Source organism: Pectinophora gossypiella, chromosome 21 (genome assembly GCF_024362695.1).
Source record: "Pectinophora gossypiella chromosome 21, ilPecGoss1.1, whole genome shotgun sequence".
Taxonomy (NCBI): Eukaryota; Metazoa; Arthropoda; class Insecta; order Lepidoptera; family Gelechiidae; genus Pectinophora; species Pectinophora gossypiella.
Window position 1 is genome coordinate 2,517,253 of NC_065424.1, and position 19,925 is coordinate 2,537,177.

At 37.1% G+C, this 19,925-nt stretch overlaps 2 protein-coding genes across 4 annotated transcripts in view; one reads left to right on the forward strand and one right to left on the reverse strand.

Moving 5' to 3' along the window:
• Positions 1–1,160, reverse strand: part of LOC126376477 (uncharacterized) — a 148,078-nt gene extending 146,918 nt beyond the window's left edge. For 2 of the 3 annotated variants that reach the window (XM_050023873.1, XM_050023872.1), the window contains exon 1: positions 969–1,160. The gene's annotated coding sequence lies outside the window, so the exon portion shown is untranslated. Of the gene's footprint in view, positions 1–963 lie in introns of all 3 variants that reach the window. The other variant, XM_050023871.1, reaches the window with a different exon arrangement.
• An 11,120-nt stretch (positions 1,161–12,280) lies between these two features.
• Positions 12,281–19,635, forward strand: LOC126376575 (serine/threonine-protein phosphatase 2A regulatory subunit B'' subunit gamma-like). Its single transcript, XM_050024060.1, has 8 exons — positions 12,281–12,376; positions 13,681–13,977; positions 14,207–14,558; positions 15,129–15,300; positions 15,904–16,092; positions 17,103–17,239; positions 18,111–18,324; positions 18,748–19,635. Exons 2-8 carry the CDS (start codon positions 13,833–13,835, stop codon positions 18,973–18,975), a joined length of 1,437 nt encoding a protein of 478 aa, XP_049880017.1. The 5' UTR covers positions 12,281–12,376; positions 13,681–13,832; the 3' UTR covers positions 18,976–19,635.
• The last annotated feature ends 290 nt before the right edge of the window (positions 19,636–19,925 follow it).

Below are 19,925 nucleotides of genomic sequence, written 5' to 3' on the forward strand. Positions count from 1 at the left end.
AATTTCTATTGAAATTGAAAATATTAATTTAAGTGAAGACTGTAGTTGAGTTTGTTTTAAAAATGTTGATATGATTTTATGCAAGTTGAGTCTACGCCATAGAGTTCCTTGTAGTACCACACGCCTCAAGAGGAGAGCTTAATCGAAAAGCTTTTAGAGTACATTTTCGTTCAGTAATTTAAAAGTGACCGAAAATATATAATTAAAAATATACAAAGTATATATTTATAGACAAGGAAATGTCACAAGGGAATTTAAATAAATGGAAAACAATTAATTTTAATTAATTAGAGCTGATTATTCTGCCCGTGTCCACTATTAATTACCTGCAATCTATTTTCATTAAATTGAATTATTTTATAAGTTTTATAATTTAATTAATAAATATTAAACTTTATGAATACAATAAAATTATATCTGTATGATGAGAGTGAAATGAATGGCTTTACAAAAATTATGAGTAGTAAATAAGCAGGTCCCTATCAGACTAAAATGCTTTTCAAATCAAATCAAAGCTTTTATGTTGAAAATAATAATCGTTACAAGCTTTTATGAAGCTTCGTCAGACAGCGTCATAAGCTCGCTCCATTCCTAGGCTATAGGACTCCGCAAAGTTTGTCAAAGCCAAGCTATTGTCTCGACAAACTGGTTCCTCGGGTTAAGCTATAGTTGAGCTCTACCTAGCCCCGAGTCGAACCTACGTCCCACTATCTCGCCTCTTGGCATTCCACCGCAACGAACACAAGGCCACCCAGACATGAATGAATTATGTAAAATCAAATTAGACATTGCAAAATAACTTTTCAAATTTCTATATCGAATAAAAACAAATTGCATTGCACAATTGTGTTGACAAATCTAGAGGTAAGAATGCAAACCATAACGTGACCTATTTGAAAAGAGCCCGCGCAGCAGAATGGCTATAGAAATAGGGCTCCTCGCAACTTTGCTGTGTAACCTTACCTTACTTGAATATGAGTGCACGTATTTATCCATCCAAGAGTGTAAGACACTATTTCCAACTCTCATACACGTTAGGCCTGATCACTAGGAGTAAGGACAGTAAGGACACTAGTAGCAACACTGGTATGTTTTTTCGTAGTTTTTGTTTGAATTTCGATTTGTTTATTCGACGGGCGACACGTCCGTAGCCCGCGACGTCGCGCGCATAACTGCGGCTAGAAACTTGTTCGGCCAGTTGCGCCGACGCACGTCTAGGGTTATCGATACTTTTTGTAAGTATAAGTAACTTATTTAAGTTGTATAGCCTGTTGGATCGGTTCGCCTACCTGCTAATAATGCTGTAAGTTCTACTGAAAATTCAATATTATGCTAAATACGACTGTTATAACATCCCTATTACGTTTTAGTAGGTAAGCATTGCTTAATAAGTTTAGAATTTGTAAATAGGGGTTTAGCAAAAATGATTTAAGTCACAAATTAAAGATAATATTCCCTACAAACATGGCAGTCACGTGTAAATAGACGACAACTTAATTGCCTCTCTTTCTGTTAGTGTATATTCACTCTAGCAAGCATTTACCTACTAGATAAGTAGGTAAGTCTACTCTACAGTTAGCCAAAAGAGATTCAAGCTGAGCTACCTATGCCTTAGTCCCTCTGGTCGAAACCTATTTCTTTAAAAATAAACTAAACATAGCACAAGCTCACCCTAGGACGCCTTTTTGTACAATTTAGTTTTTTCTGGTAAGTACTTACCAAACCAATGGTGGTAGTGGTGGTGGTAATGTAGCTTTTTTTTGACGTGACTTATTGTAGATTTGCCTCAAATGGCATTAAGTGCTTGGCTGGACAAATAATGTACCCTACCTCAATCATATGCCTTTACATTATATGATTTGCTTTCATATGACTCCCTGTTCAGCGTTTGTGTGTGCAATAAATTGTTATTCAGACATTCATTCATAAGCTCATAACTATATTCGTAAATTAACTAGTCCCTGTACATCCATCGCAAGATGAACTACCCACCCACGCGTCACTGAGCTTTACGTTAGACCAACGTATCGCCATCTATAGCGGTCGAGCCAACTGTGTTAGAGAAAATTGCACTTATGATAAATTAATAAGTCGTTACATTGTTTTTTAAAGTATAATAATAATAAATAATTATTTCAAATAAATAAATAAAGATTTTTTTTAAAGTCACTGTTTTGCTGCGTGTCACTGGCTTGATTTCAAATGGTTCGATGCCGGAAGAGCTTCAACGACTTATTATAATAATTATTATTTATTTATTATTATAATAATACAAGATAAAACAGACACAAGGAACTATTACCATTTATTATTATTTCGGATTATTTCTTTTTTATTTTGGTGCAATAAAGTTTATTTGTATTGTATTGTAAGGAACATACAAAGAAACAGACAGTACAGGTAAACTTATCTCTAAACAAAGAGATTTCTTCCAGCTGACTTACGTGACGAGAGAGATATACAACGATACCGAACGATATCTTTCTTCATTTCAGACAACCTGGCTGAAATCAAGGTACCTCCCGTTTGAGAAGCAGAACAGTGACACGCAGAACAACAGCTTAACTATTAAAAAAGAACTTCATAAATATAATATATGTGTGGACGAAAGTCTGAAATAAATATATTTTATTTTATTTGTTTTTTTTTATAATAGTATCTTTCTCCTGGCACCTGGCAACCCTGAGCGGGTCTCGCGCCCAACGGATGGTCCGGTTCTCGGTTGCCACAGCTTTTGTCATACCGATAAATCGGCTTTGCCTTTTACGAAAATTATGTAATGAAAATTTTTGACAGACATTAGACGTTAGACGCCGTTTGAGAGGGCACTAGTGTATGTTTCTGTTATTTCATGCTTCGTGATGATTGTTGGTGAAGGTATTGTCTGTGACTGAGACAGTTTAGCGGTGTTGTGAGTATGGTTTGTGTTATATTTTTTACACTTGATTTGTAGATTTGCCGCAAATTGCATTAACTACTTAGCCGGACAAATGGGGAGCGCTGAAGGCTCTCACCCGGTACAACGTTTAAGACAACAGGCCTGAGGGTGCCCAGTTGGGCGCGAACCTCCGCTCAGGGCGTCGTCTGTGAGGAAAAATATATGAAAGAATTAATCGACCCTAGTGGGTCGATAGCGATAAGCGCTGATTGAGGGAAATCGTCGACCACACCCGCGCGCGACAGGGTCGGTATCGGAATGGGATAATGTATGTATATTATTACATAATAATAACAATCAAGACACAATCTGCTCTCAAGTCAACAAATGACATACAAAAGACATCAACGCGTACGTTGCATTAATTTTTTATTTCTATGGTTTCGAAATACCGTGCGTAGCGTGCTGGCCTGGTGGGTCCCCGATACCGACCCCGCCGGCGTGGTCGATGATTTCCCTCATTCAGCGCTTATCGCTATCGACCCACTAGGGTCGATTAACTTTCAAATATTTTTCCTCTCAGACGACGCCCTGAGCCGAGGTTCGCGCCCAACTGGGCACCCTCAGGCCTGTTGTCTTAAACGTTGTACCGGGTGAGAGCCTTCAGCGCTCCCCATTTGTCCGGCCAAGTAGTTAATGCCATCTGCGGCAAACCTACAATAAGTCACGTCAAAAAAAAAAAGCTGGCCTGGTGGAGTACTCATACCTATGCTCCATACTATAGAAGACTCTTAAAAGGCTAAGTTCACCAAAACCATATAGATGGCGTTGTACAGCTTTAACCTCTTAAAGCCGAGATTTCCAGACACAATAGTTAAACAATGGGTTTTGGATTTTAAAAGAACATTCGGTCTTACGACTTTAAGGTGATAATTACCTATTTTCTCATTACTTGGATACCTGCATACTTATTCCAAAATACAATGTAATAGCAGAAGCATAATAATATGTAAAAACAATTGTTGCTTGACATTTGGATCATATTATGTGAAGAATTATGTTGCTACCTGTATTGCCTCTCTTTATATAAAACTCTCTTCTCTTTTTTCATTATTCTTTTTAGGCACAGAATAATACTTAATGTGCCTGGGCGTAATAAAAAGGGTCATCATTTTTACCCAAAAACAGAGATAAAAGATGCATTATGTAATTGCTGTTATGCATGAAATTAGAAGGTTAAACGTAGGAAAATCTTTACAGCATGTATATACACATATACATCTATATACAGGGTGTAAGTGACATCGTAACGCATACTGAGGGGGCTGATTTAGCTCATTATTCTAAGAATATCAAGTGGGATTTTCGATCGCAAAAGTATAGAATTGAAATTAATTTAAAATATAATAAAAAAAATCATGAGTTTTGCGACGGAAAATTCCACTTGATTTTAACTCCGAATCATGATGTGAATCATCCCCCTCAGTATTCGTTACGATGTCTCTAACACCCAGTACATTTTGTGGAACCTAGCCTGGAAAATCCCTCATTTGTATCATCATCATCATCATCAGCCCATTAACGTCCCCACTGCTGGGGCACGGGCCTTCCCTATGGATGGATAGGGAGAACGGGCCTTAAACCATCACGCGGGCCCAATGCGGATTGGTGGTTATTAACGACTCATTCCTCATTTGTATACATACATACATAAACCTGTAAATGTTTTGTGAATTTGTGTGCAATAAAGTGTTTTTATTATTATTATTATTAAACAGCCTATATACGTCCCACTACTGGGCACAGGCCTCCCCTCAATCAACTGGAGGGGGTATGGAGCATACTCCACCACGCTGCTCCAATGCGGGTTGGTGGAGGTGTTTTTACTTCTAATATCCGGGACCAACGGCTTAACGTGCCCTCCGAAGCACGGAATCATCTTACTTTTCCGGACAATCAGGTGATTCAAGCCTGAAAAGTCCTTACCAAAGAAAGGACAGTCTCACTAAGTGATTTCAACAATGTCCCCATCGGGAATTGAACCCGGACCTCCAGATCGTGAGCCTAACGCTCTAACCACTAGACCACGGAGGCTATGGCGGCCTCATTTGTATAGACAAATGAGGCATTTAATAGCCTCCGTGGTATCTATGACTATTCATCACTAACGTTGGTACATATCGTAGTTCCGTCTTTACATGAATTCCGTTTCAGCAGAGTGAAACCAGAAGTAAACCATTAAAACACCGACAAAACATTATAATTGTGCCATAATTCATATACCTCTACGATAGCGAAGAAAGCATTCGTTACGCTCACAATATTGTGCAATGCTGACGCCAATTAAAACAAAAACTTCAACAAAACTTGAATTATTCAATAATTCATGTGTACACAGCGTAACGATGTATGAATATTTGCAGAGTCATTGTCTCTACAAAATTTAAGACAATAAGGGGGTTAAAATGGCGACATCGAAGCAATTCCTTTAAGAAAGCATTTATTTTTTATCCCATTTACCTGATCCTATTTTTGTGCTTTCCGTTCCCGAATGTTATTTTCCTTCCTTTTAGTTTCCCAATCTTTTAAAACTTGTCATTGGCACAAAGCAGCACTAGTGCCATTAAAAAAAATATATTGCAATTTGACATTTGCGCATGTAAAAGTAAGTGCGCAATGGAAACAACTGTCAAATAGCAATATTGCTTTCGTAGATGAATTGCTTCGTAGTGGCCATTTTAACCCCCCAGGCCTGAGAGTGCCCAGTTGGGCGCGAACCCCGGCTCAGGGCGTCATCTGAGAAGATTATATTTGAAGGAATTAATCCCTAATGTGTCGGTCGATAGCGGAATGAGGGAGGGGAAGAGATCGTATCTATCGGAGTCCGTTCAACTACCCTTCTCTTCTTCTCTCGTGCGTGGGTTGTGAGATCAAGGGTTGATCTCATCAACCCTGGTGTCAGGATTAGGTACTATTGAGCCGCTAAAGGCCTCTGACTGCCTTGATGTCAATTACTGAACCGCCCATGACTGATAAAACACCTATTACTTACTTAGTTATTGTTAATTTATTACTTCTGTCTACATCTCAGTGATGCATGTATTAGTTATAAGTGGAGACTTCATTGGCTAATGTACAAACTATTTGCATTTTATAAATTGTTATTTAAGCTGTTTGTTCCCCGATTTGAAATAAATAAATCGCACATCTAGTTCTTTAAGGTCATAAATGTATTTTTTTAAATTTTACAGTAGAGCGCTTTAACGATTTTTGTTTTGCCGTATCTACGTTAATTACTAAGTTAAATCAATTTCATATTTTTTGACATTTATGACTTTTAAGAACTAGATGTGCGATGATATGTTTTATTTCCTTTATTTTAGAGACAACTAAGTAATTCAGTCTTATACATACTTACATAAGATCACGCTTATTTTCCGTTAGGGGTAGACAGAGACTATGAAATTCCACTTACTACGATCCTGACACACCACTTTGGCTTCTTCCATTCTCATCCCGAGTGAGAGCCTTCAGCGCTCCCCATTTGTCCGGCCAAGAAGTTAATGCCATCTGCGGCAAATCTACAATAAGTCACGTCAAAAAAACCATTCTCATCAAAGTCTTCATGCATCCTCGCCGGTTTTTAGAGTTTCCTCATGAGGATATTGAACGCTATATCCTAATGCAACTGGGACAATTTTACAATGACTATTCTCTCTCTTGAATGTTTATAGAACCAACTAAAACACCTAATTAATACCCACAATATTACATAAGAAGCATCACACGCGGCGCACGCGCACCTGAGTTGAATAACTTGCAAAAACTCGGTGAAGGCTCGACTGACTGTGGGAAATAAGTTCTTCATGAAGAAAAGAAGATTATTGGATTAATTACTCGATACAGTTGATGCTTCCTTGTGGATTTTGTTATAGCATTAAGTAAATAATAGGTAGAAAGATAGATAGGTAAAATGCTTTCTTGAGACCAAGGACACATTATACAGAAATAATAGTTTGTAGTGTTTGGTATAACAGAGAGCTCGGTGACGCGATGGTACTTAGTTCTCTGACTACCCCAATTGGGATATAGACGTAAGCTTATGTTTGTAGCGAGTGCCAGATCCGAATCATAGGTTAAACTATTTTAGTACCCCAAATGTATGTACTTTTAATATTTACTATCTTAATTATTGCATGAGGATTAAAAATATTAGAAATATAGGAAATTAGGACTATATACAGACTTTAGGACGAAAACATTAGGATGAAGTATTATTAGGACATCCCACTTGCGTCAGACAGTACTGCGGGGCAAAAGGCAAGGAGGAAACCACTGCCCTATTTTCCCTAAAAAAGTAGCATGGAGAATGCTTCAACGACAAGAGCGTGGCTCTTAAATTGATGATGATGATTATTAGGACAATCGATATTTAGGACTAATAACAATCATCAACATAACATAAACCCACGACTTTATCCCAATTGGGGTAGTCAGAGGTACATCCATCGCAAGATGAACTAAGTACCCCACACTTCACACAGTTTCCTGTTAAACCTACGTGATAGGTGGCAGAAAATTAAAGTCAACATAAACAAAAGCGTAAAAGTTATTAAGTAAAATTTTGCCGAGAGGAACGCGATACTGTATGAAACCGCAGCTTTCCTGATCAGTATGGCACAGACGTTGAAGTAGAATTACTGGATATGTCAATAAATAAGTACCTAATATCCGAAACGTTAGACAATTCCGTCCTTCAGAGGACGCGAGTCTTCTACTTCAAGCATGAAACCTATCAGACTCATTTTAGAGGTGTAATATAGTTATTCTAAGATGCCCCCCACGCTTTAGCGAAAATCTTACTACTTACGCCCTTGTCCTTTGCTCTCAACAACTCTATCATAATTAAAACACATAATAACGGGTTCTTACCGCGTTTAAATCAGGGATATGAGACTCCCGATATTTCGACACTGTTGCAAGTGCCATGATCACGGGATGACTCCTGCTTCAAACGCGGTAAGAACCCGTTATTATGTGTTTTAATTATGATAATAACCGCGTAAACTTAAAACAATGTATAACTCTATCATTATATACCAGGGTTGGAGAAAAGAACAATGTCGTTATTTGACTTTATCATCAGTCAATTAAAAGTAGTAAGTATATGACTGGGAATGAATAACAAGATCGGGCATGTCGTTACAACCGACAATGGGTCATTCTAACATGATGGCCAATTTAATGGTAGGTTAGGCTTGTTGATTGGCAATCTCCCCAAAAAAAAAATGCATTAGGGAAGATCACATATGAACATACGACTCATCATATCTATCTTGGGATTTCGTATCAAAAATAGCTGCATGTTGTCTTCTCTGGCATATGATTGTAGATTTAGCTATGACGGGCTAAGAAGGCCACATTGAAGCGATTTATATTAAAAAAGCGTTATTCCTATTTGATATTTGTTGACATAGCGCACTTATTCTTATATGCACAAATGTCAAATACCTAGCAATATTTAATTTTCTACTTCTATTTTATTTTATTTATTTATTTATTAGGCACATCAACTAGTGTTTGCACCAATTACAGACGTGCACAACTTATGTAAGTAATTAACATGTATGTAGAATTTGTTTAGAAAAAAAAATAACGGAACAACAAAAGGTATGAAAAGTTACAGCCAGGCAACACTACAACAAAAAAAAGAAAAATAGGTACAAGAAAAAAACTACTATTTTTTTTCTATTAAACCAGTTAAACTAACGGTAATGACTAGATGATTGCACAATGAGTTTCTTGAATTTAGGCAAACTGTTATGAAATATGTCAAGATCATTCTCCTTCCAACATTGGTTATACGTTAGCAGTCTTGGGAGAAGGTTTCTTCTTTTTTAATATTTTTTTTCATACGGCTTATCATTATCCTTAGAACTATGTATCAAAAGTGGCTGCAAATAGTTTCTTGATTATTTGTAGTTCTGCCCACCCCTTCGGGGAATACGGGCGTGACTTTATATGTATGTATGTATTTAATTTTCTCTTTAGATGAATTGTTTCGATGTGACCTTTTTAAGTTCCCTGATGGCTTTTACATTCCGGCCAAGTTTTGTCACTTCCATTTTTAACACATGTGTGTGGTTTGTGCTCCCGCCAATGAGTAGGTTTCACCCGCAACCACTCCAGGCGTAACGCTGGCAACACCGCGAGTCATGGTAGGCACAATAATGATTGACTCGAATTAGCGGCTAAATATTTTCACTTGCATGCTTTTTCTACTGGAAAGTTGAAAGTGATTGTGTTATTAAGGTGGTACATAACCGACACTGAGTAAAATAAAAATAAATTTGACCCAACAAAGAATAAAACAAACGGGTCAAGCTAAATAAAACCGTTTAAAAAATTTTAGGTAAGTAATGGTGCTAATTCCTGTAAATACCAACTAATTTTATATATCTGTCATTTTCTTATCCGCCGAGAAGGAAAGGGACGGGTAATCGACAAGCATAAAATGACAATGGGCACTTTTGTATGAAACTTGGTCCAAGAACCTCCACTGATGAGACTTATATGTAATGAAAGCTTATGCTTTCCCTATAATTCTGGCAAAGTCCTATCAGATTCTGTCCCGGGGTTCTTTTTTTACGGCCATGTTTGTCCTGGCTAAAAATGTGATAAAATACAGTGGGAGCTAAAATCGACTCAAGATGTGTTGCTGGATAACTAAGTCTACATAAATAATTATGTATCATATTGTATATCATTTTAAAGAGGATCTTTTCCAGAATCCGAAACATAAAAAAAAACAAAAAAAAATCTTTTTGTAAGCGAATTATAGTCAATTTATATCTGCAGCGCCATTGTTTCTCGGTAGCTAAGTTCAAGTTTCATGCCTTTTACCCCTTCCAAAAGTATCTTACCGATTTTTTTTATATTGCTTCCGGAATTTGATCTGAGTGATAATAACAAGAAAAATAAATAAACACCTCTCCGATAGAGACCGGCTAAGCTATTGCCTATTGCAAGAAATCGTCATCATTAGCAAGTCATTACGGTATTGCATATTATAAGCTTATCAGGAACTTGGAACTTGGTCCAAGAACCTCCACTGGTGAGACTTGCATGTAATGATAGCTTATACTTGTCCTATGATTCTGGCAAAGTTCTATCAAACACTGTCCTAGGGTTTTTTTACGGCCATGTTTGTCCTGAGTGTACAGTAGTGGGCTGCAAAATCACCTCAGGATTTGTTGTCGATAAACTATTTAACTAAGGCTATATACATAATTATATATCATAATGTATATCAATTTTAAAGGGGAAGGTTATCAGAATCTGAAACACAAATAAAAAAATGCATTAAGTAAGTATGTAAACGACTTTTAGCCAACTCACGTCCGTAGCACCATTTTTCTCAGCAGCTACGTACGAGTTTCGCGCCTTCCAACCTTTCCAAAGAAGCCCAATCATTTTTTCCTTCTTCTGATATTGCATTCTTAACCTGACAAGACTAAGTGACAACAACAAGAAATAAAATAGATACCATTCCGATAGAGGCCGCGTAAGCTATGGACCTATTGCAAGATAACGTACTCAAAGGCTAGTCATTATAATCCAACAGACGTAACATGATTAGAATGCGGGAGGACGCAAATGTAGTATGTTTTCTTTCACCACAATCTTGTTTTATTAATCCAGGCTTATATCTTGTCTTATAAACAATGCCGAATGGTACAACAAACGTATCGTAAACGTAAGGTTGCCTGGTAGTAATTGCTACCTTGGCAATAAAGCCGCCTTTTGCACCAGTTATTGCCTGAACTTGTTTAATGTGTTTCTTTTGTATACAATAGAGTCATTGTATTGCATCTTGATTAGAATGACTTATTTCTTGTTTCTCTCGTACTAAGCTGTATAGTTGTATAGTTGTATTGCTGTTAGTGTTAAAGAGACACATATTTCGTCTCTTTCGCATAAGGCGATGTACTACATTTCCGTCCCGCCGCATTCTAATCATGTTACGTCTGTTGGATTATAATGACTAGCCTTTGAGTACGTTATCTTGCAATAGGTCCATAGCTTACGCGGCCTCTATCGGAATGGTATCTATTTTTTTTTTTCTTTGTTGTCACTTGTCAGGTTAAGAATGTAATATCAGAAGAAGGAAAAAATGATTGGGCTTCTTTGGAAAGGTTGGAAGGCGCGAAACTCGTACGTAGCTGCTGAGAAAAATGGTGCTACGGACGTGAGTTGGCTAAAAGTCGTTTACATAATGCATTTTTTTTTTATTTGTGTTTCTGATTCTGATAACCTTTCCCTTTAAAATTGATATACATTATGATATATAATTATGTATATAGACTTAGTTAAATAGTTTTTCGACAACAAATCCTGAGGTGATTTTGCAGTCCACTACTGTACACTCAGGACAAACATGGCCGTAAAAAAACCCTAGGACAGAGTTTGATAGAACTTTGCCAGAATCATAGGACAAGTATAAGCTATCATTACATGCAAGTCTCACCAGTGGAGGTTCTTGGACCAAGTTCCAAGTTGCTGATAAGCTTATAATATGCAATACCGTAATGACTTGCTAATGATGACGATTTCTTGCAATAGGCAATAGCTTAGCCGGTCTCTATCGGAGAGGTGTTTATTTATTTTTCTTGTTATTATCACTCAGATCAAATTCCGGAAGCAATATAAAAAAATCGGTAAGATACTTTTGGAAGGGGTAAAAGGCATGAAACTTGAACTTAGCTACCGAGAAACAATGGCGCTGCAGATATAAATTGACTATAATTCGCTTACAAAAAGATTTTTTTTTGTTTTTTTTTTATGTTTCGGATTCTGGAAAAGATCCTCTTTAAAATGATATACAATATGATACATAATTATTTATGTAGACTTTGTTATCCAGCAACAAATCTTGAGCCGATTTTAGCTCCCACTGTATTTTATCACATTTTTAGCCAGGACAAACATGGCCGTAAAAAAAGAACCCCGGGACAGAATCTGATAGTACTTTGCCAGATTCATAGGGAAAGCATAAGCTTTCATTACATATAAGTCTCATCAGTGGAGGTTCTTGGACCAGATTCGCCCATTCTCCTTTATGGAACACACGTCAATTTTAAGCACAAATCTAAACCAACCGTGTAAAAATTTTACATCAGTCAATAACCCGACACAGTTAAGTAGACAGCACGTCAAACGGATTGCATACCAGCGACGTACCTTTTTGATTCGCCCGGGTTATTCATTCATTTACTCATTCTTCCTAAAATTAAGAGCTGTGAATCATTCGTCCCTTTCCTTTTTACGACGGATATGAAAATGACGGATATAACTTAAAATAAAATTAGGCGGTGCCTGCAGGAATCGGGGGCAATACGTCATTATGTATATTTTAAAAATAGTAATTTGTCCAACACCTGAGGGGGGCAGTTGAGTGCGTATTAAGTAGGTATCAATTACCAACTAGCTAGTTTACAGGTAAGAAAACAGTGATTTTAAACCAATTGCGTTTAAACGCACGAGTGACATAACTCGTGCGATGTATTAAAGCGTTTTACCATTTGAAAAAAGTTTTATAAGTAGGTTCACTCAACTCTTACGGAGTTAGACAACTGTCATAACTGTCTCATAAAATGGACGCACTCATTTTTCGCCGTACTTATATCGTAAAAATAGTACTTATTCCAAAAATTTTAATGCTGAAAGTAAGCATTGATTAGCATTGGACATTTGATTTGCGCCTTTTTGTTTGGTTTTATAATTATTACCTTATTTTATTTCTCTTTCGCCCATTTAAGGGACAGCCTAACATCATGAAACTAGGCTGCCTAGCCTTTGTGTTTGCTTTTTTATAATTTTCGTTTTAGGTTAAGTACTAGCGATGGGTCGTTATCGGTTTTTGAGATAACGTAACGTAAGCGTTATGTGATTTCCAATAACTAGTTTCTTAACTAGTGATTTTTATAACTAGTTATTTTCACAACGTTCTGAAGCAAACGTGATAATTGTAACGTAAAATCGTTTGGTTAGGTAGCAGTATAACTTAATTCTTCTTCACGCACACGTATTGTAAAACCAGTGATTTTGCGTGAGTAGTGAAAGTAGCCAAACATCGACGCTATGCCTTAAACATAAGAGTGAATTCGATTTAACTTTATGGCGTTGTGATTAAAAGAGTTATTGAAGACTGATGCCTATTTCGATCGTTTAAATGGCGTTATGAATATCACTAGTTTTTGTTGTAGTGGAAAACGAGTGATCACTGTTCGAGCTCGTAACTGCATATATAACCAGTTATGGTTAATAACGCCCATCGCTATTAAGTACCCCACACAACATAACACATCTAAATTTTTATTTATCCCAAGAATGATAATTCATTTAAGTCAGTGATTTTAAATCAATGTTCATCGTTATTTATTTTAAATAGGTATTACTTTCCCCTCCGGTTGATTGAGGGGAGGCCTGTGCCCAGCAGTGGGACGTATATAGGCTATTTATGTTATGTTATGTTTATGTTATTACTTTAAAGGCTCGCAAAGCACAATTCTTAAAGTATAAGCGCCTCTAGTGGCTAGTAGTGGAATTATAATATTGCGCCATCTATTATTCAATAGAATAACTACGCCACAGCGTTCCTTTTCACATATATGCCATATTGTGATATCCGCTAGAAGTATATTTTATTCCGCGGTGATAACTTTCCATACTTTCGTTTTGAAAACGGTAAGTATGTCTAAGTGTTGTATTATAACTTAATAAAGCTAAGAAATATTTTTCAGGAAATATATTTATTTTTACCCGTCTTCAATAAGGATAAGAATCAAAAATAAGGGATGCGTAAAATGAAACCAAAAACAAATCTCTGTCACCATGACAACTGTAAATATTTTGATTATTTTGTGGTTTCTCTTCACGATCTTCACATAAAATCATGGCAGAAACAGCTAAAGAGTTAAAATCTGAGGACTGTGATAACAACAATGCTTCTGGTGACGCTAAACCTATGGATATTCAGCAAATAAAAGTTAATAATTACATGAAAGATCGACTAAGGAAATACATAAAAAAGTTGGATGGTATGTTGAGTTTTCTTTTCATTGTTATATATTACGTTGTTGTTTAATATTACTCACAAAATAAGTGCTAGTGCTAAGTGCTTAGTATGCGTTACGTTGTACAGCAAAGTCATTGATTCTCACCAATACAAAGACTCGTCATATAAATTTAGTTATTATTTGTATTTCAGAGGCATAGCATCTATTCACGTCTAATTTTAATTTATTATTAAATATTAAAAATCTACAGACACCAGCACAAGTACAACAAAAGAAGAGAGTGAAAAAACTGAAGCGGACACATTCAAACAACTCTACAAACCCAAATTAGAAGGGAATATGGAATCCTATAAGAAAATACCCAAATTCTACTTCAAGATCCCGCGCCCTGATGAAGTTCTAGCACAGAAGCTGAGAGAGGAGACAAGGGCACAGTTTCTTCAGAAGAAGAGTAAGGAATTATTGGATAACAGTGAATTGAAACACCTTTGGAGTCTCTTGGAGAAGTCTAACGGGAGTTACAGCATGGCCAACAATGATGAGTTGATGATTGACTACCTGCAGTTCAGGAAGATTAGGGACGAAGCCGGGGCTAAATACAGGTGAGACATAATCTATGTAGTTTTTTTCCATGATATTCAATCCTGTCTCTGTAAGTTGTGGTCACTGACATAAACAAATAGACTAACATTCGCTTGGGTTTTTTTATACATTAAATTATGTAAATAGTATAAGTTTGTTCCCTCAAATTAAGATGCTAGGTATGTCAGTTCAAATAAAGTGCAATTTTGGTTGTACTGTGGCTCGTGACAAGATGTGCCACTAACACATTGAGTATATATTTGTTTTACGAGGTCTATGGTTGCAGTCATCTCTTTTATCTCCTCTCATGCTGTAGGAATGGTCTAGTACTGGAGGATATCCTTCTTTACTTTTTTATTTGTACACTATAGAATGGACAAAAGAAACATACAAAGAAAACAGACAGTACAGGTAAGCTTATCTCTAAAGAGATTTCTTCCAGCTGACCTACATGACAAAGAGACATGCAATTTGTTTGTGAACCAAGGGTCATTTACAATGACTTTGAACATACTGATATACTGATTACCAAAACCATAGAGAATAGCCACAGTTGGACGCTCTTGATGATCCATTATGTGCGGTTTCAGGCCGTACTTCACAGCTGAGATATTTGGTCGCCTGCAAGCAGCGGAGGGCGGCACGGGGCGGGTGCGCGCCGTGTCCCTGTTCAACTACGTGATGCGCCGCGTATGGCTCCAGCAGACCAGGATTGGACTCTCGCTCTATGACGTCACTGGCCAAGGATACCTCACTGAACAGGTTACTACTACATCATCTCCCTGGCGTTATCCCGTTTTTCACAGGGTCCGCTTGCCTAAACTGAAGATTTGACAGGTCCGGTTTTTTACAGAACCGACTTGCTGACCTTCCAACCCGCAAACAGAAAACCAGCCCAATACAGGTTAGGTCACATACCTCCGAAAATGCATTTCTTAGGAATTTGGGTCTCCTCACGATGTTTTCCTTCACGGCTGAGCACATGATAATCCAACCAACAAAAAAATGGTATTATAATATGTGAATTAATTTTGTATTTACAAATTTTCTTTATTAATTATAAAATGATATAACTGACGCACAATGCTTTTTTTTTACCCGAAAAAGTGTCATTCTGATTTTAAATAGGAATTCAATAGTGCATTTCATTACAAATATTAAAAAAAAACTCCCACTGAGCTAACTTTCATATTTTCTGAAAAAATCACAATTTAAAGTATTTTTTAATGTTACTTTCTTCCTCTGTTACTTCCATAGTTACAAAGTCATCCATCACACACAAGTCTAAGCGGAACATTTCTTTTTAATGTAGAATTTGATGTGTGATCAATTGATAATAAATTACAATTCTGCAACTTTTTCCAGGACCTAGAAAGCTATATAGCAGAGCTGGTGCCATCACTAGCGGCCTTGGATGGGCTGGACTCATCCTTCACATCCTTCTACGTGTGCACATGCGCGAGGAAGTTCCTATTCTTCCTGGATCCATTAAGGGTCGGCCGCGTCCGGATACGCGACGTACTATCCTGCTCGTTCCTTGATGATTTGCTTGAGGTAAGAGTGAGAGAGCATTTAAGAATAAGAATAAAATACATTTATTGCCACTAACAGTTTACATTTTTGTATAAGAGCTAGGTACGTAATTATGAATATTACGAATACGGGCCAAAGGAAATGGCTCAGCTAGTGCTGTGATTTAATTTAGCCGTGCTACGGCACCATCCACCGCTGGTTTTCAGTCATTTGCTCTTCATAGGATATTGTGCGGAAGTAGTTAAGTGTATTTATTTTATGTCTAGGTTTATCGGAAGTAAGTAAAAGAAGAATCCCAAATGTGGCTTTAAATGTCCTCTTCACAAAATTCGATTGTCTTGGAGCGATAGAGCCTGAGATATGTGGTAGACTCACCATTTATACTTAAAAGAGTTACAGATAAAAAATCATACATAATTTATCCTAAAAAAAGGAAAAACAGTTAACATACACAGGTTGCCTGGAAGAGATTGCTACTTAGTAATATGGCCGCCTATTGTTTTTTCCTATTTGTTTAATAAAGTATTTGTTATGTTATGTTAACCTTCGTGGTAAAAACACAACCCTTACATTAAAATATCTTCTAATTAAATAATTTTACTTCTTAATAAAAGTTTTGTGTATTTAAATTACAGTGTCTTTGATTTGTAATTATTTGATATTAGTATACATAAAATAAAAGATATTTAGTTACTGTTATCTTAGAAGCTTAGGAACCCCCGAACATTCATCTTATCATAGACTATCTTAGAAAGAATATCGGGTAGAAATGACTGCAGCCGGGTCTGCATGATAACCGCGCCGCGCGCGGCGCGAATTATATCGAGCGCTTGGACCAATAAACGATACGAATGCTATCTACGTAGATGGACATCAAACGGCTATTAGTCGAAGCGCTCAATATAATTGACGCCGCGCGCGGCGCGATTGTCATGCAGACCCGACAGGTTGTCCTATTGATGATCTGTGGCTCTACGCGCTTCGTTGGAGATGGCAAGCGTAACTTTTACTCCAACTGTATTGGTCAACAGCTGCGCGAAGAGGACTTGCCGATGGAGCTGCAGGAGCAGAACTGGTTCAGCGCGGCGTCGGCGCTGCGCGTGTACGGGCAGTATCTCAACCTAGATAGAGACCACAACGGCATGCTCAGCATCAACGAACTGGCTGGGTAACTATATTATTAACCGACTTCAAAAAAAGAAGGAAGTTATGAATTGGACCCGTATGTATTTAATATTGTTAGAATTGAATAATTTTTGTATAATGTTACTCTTTGTGGGCTTCTAAACACGTGTGCCAAATTCCATATGAGTATGTACGTATGTATGTTTGTCCGCGCATTTCTAAGAGACCACAAATTGTATTGCAATAATTCTTTTTTTATGGGATTATCACGCAAGTTAGGAAAGAGTTCAAGTTTCATCAAAAATACTTCAGAAGTTATTGTCGAAAAACAGTCGAAAATTAAGGCGTAATTCTGATGTATTTACAATAAAAATCTGAGGCTTAATTGTGTTACTGCAACTCGGTTTCTATCTTGACAGATAGAAATTGTATCCTGTGCAGGAGCGGATCCAGTTTTTATGTTAGGAGGGGGTCAACGATATGGTCAACTAAATGCATGAATACTTCATGATACGGCCAAACGTTGGCAATCATATCGTAAAATTAGTAACATTATCCACCGGTAGTGGCGCTGGTGTCGATTATATTTAAAACTTGATTAATATTATAGTCGATGAATCAATGTAATTGTACAATTCTCTATATCGAATAGGTACATCATTTTGAACCTAAGAAATTAATCGACTATCCGTATTTTTATTACACCACATAGCATGGACACCGCCTACATTAACGATATGCCCAAACGTCGATTGTAATATCGGACGTTTCAATGATATAGGCAACTTAAATTGGCTATTTCATGAAATATGACCATTTTATAATAATCGAACACACCATGAAATGATCAATTCTACGATCTGACCAGGACAATTACGTTAACGAAATAACTAGAATAGAGATGATACCCTCAGGTACGGTTCAGGCACGCTGACTCGCGCGTTCCTACAGCGCGTGTTCCAGCAATGTCTCACGTACGACGGGGAGATGGACTACAAGACCTACCTAGACCTGGTGCTAGCGCTGGAGAACAGGAGGCAACCCGCCGCGCTCGCCTATCTCTTCAGAATACTTGATATCAACTCGCAGGGATACCTCGACGCTTTCACTTTGAACTACTTCTTTAAGGTCAGTTTTCGTGTTGAACTAGCATCCGTATTCTAAGATATTAACTTGAACCTTCCTCGAGACCTCAAACTCGGCTCAAAATGGGTATCCTTAGACAGCGCTTCAACCTAATCTGTTTAGGTTATGTAATATTTTGTTGGCAGTATGATATATATGCTCGACTCCAGTAAGTAAAGTCCTTAAGTCGAGAATGTAAATGTCAACTTAAAATAGAGTGGACGAAGTTTCGAATTAACATCTTAGAACTCTTGCTGTTAATATAGGTAGAATTAGAAATCCCACGTTCCATTCACTATATGGTAGTGTTTTACAAAGACAACTAATTTTACGCTCTATTCATAGTTCTAATGGCAACATTGTTATCGTCCAATCACAAACCATCACTGTTACCAGCCTTAAAATATCTAAAACATTTATTCACAGGCAATACAAGAGCAAATGGTAGCCCACGGCGCGGAGCCGGTTAACTTCGACGACGTGAAAGACGAAATCTTCGATATGATCCGGCCGGAGCATCCTTCACGGATCACTCTCCAGGACCTGATCCGCAGTGGCCACGGTCATACTGCCGTCTCCATTCTGTTGGAGTTGCACGGCTTCTGGGCCTATGAGAACCGAGAGGCACTCGCCGCTGCCGACCACACGCCCTGACAGACGCCCCCACTCGGCGACTACAAATATATCATGTAGCTTTTGCTGGCAACACTGGATTTTTAATCAAATACATTGACTCGAAGGTCTCGCGCAATTAGATGGATCTTCGAACACCGGAAAACTTCGGAAACCGGAAGTCATTATCGTAAACGGAAATATATCCATAATATACTTAGAACTTGTGAATATCGGCAACTTACGTAAGTTATTACTGGATATTTGCAAAAGGACATAAAATAATCTAGAATATTTTTGCATTTACGGTAATACTATTGAGTTCCTGTGTTCGGAGACAAAAAATAATCTAGTCGACCTGAAGAGTATTGATGTGGACAGTGATTGGGAGACATGACGACGTATTTATTGGTATTAGTTTTCGATGAGTGGACGGTATTATATTCATTATACAAGTGAAATATTTGTCATTTCCATTGACAGTATAATGTACCTATAATGTACAGTATAATGGTTGTTTATTGTATTGCTTGCATTACGGAAAGTGCAATGTACAATTTGTTATAAAATTGATTGTGAATAGAATATAGTTATAGGTACATTTAAGTTTGTCAATACTGTGCTTTAATTGTGAATATTGTTATAAATACATAGTTAAAGTTTAGTGTAATAAATGTTTCTCAATTATATTATTCTATCATTTATCAGTTCTTTCATTATTGTCTCAAAATAATATAACCCCTTCATTCTACTCCAGTAGAGAAAGGTGCATTTTTCGTTTAATTTTGCACCATTGTAATTTATGTTATACGTACTTAAGCTCACGCAAGACGTAATTCCTAATAGGGTGGGCAGAGCCACGAATAATTAAATACAACATAAGTCACATATAACCAAAACAAAAGTAGATAATTCAGTCAGAATATTATAAAATACTTTAATAATATTCTGAATTTTTAGTCAGAATTTATAAAAGTATTTTCTACACTGGC

Coding starts and splice junctions, on each gene's coding strand:
- LOC126376575 (XM_050024060.1), top strand. CDS start 13,833: ATGGCAGAAACAGCTAAAGAGTTAAAATCTGAGGACTGTGATAACAAC. Junction 14,559..15,128: donor GAAGCCGGGGCTAAATACAG/GTGAGACATAAT, acceptor GTGCGGTTTCAG/GCCGTACTTCACAGCTGAGA. Junction 16,093..17,102: donor TCCTTGATGATTTGCTTGAG/GTAAGAGTGAGA, acceptor ATTGGTCAACAG/CTGCGCGAAGAGGACTTGCC.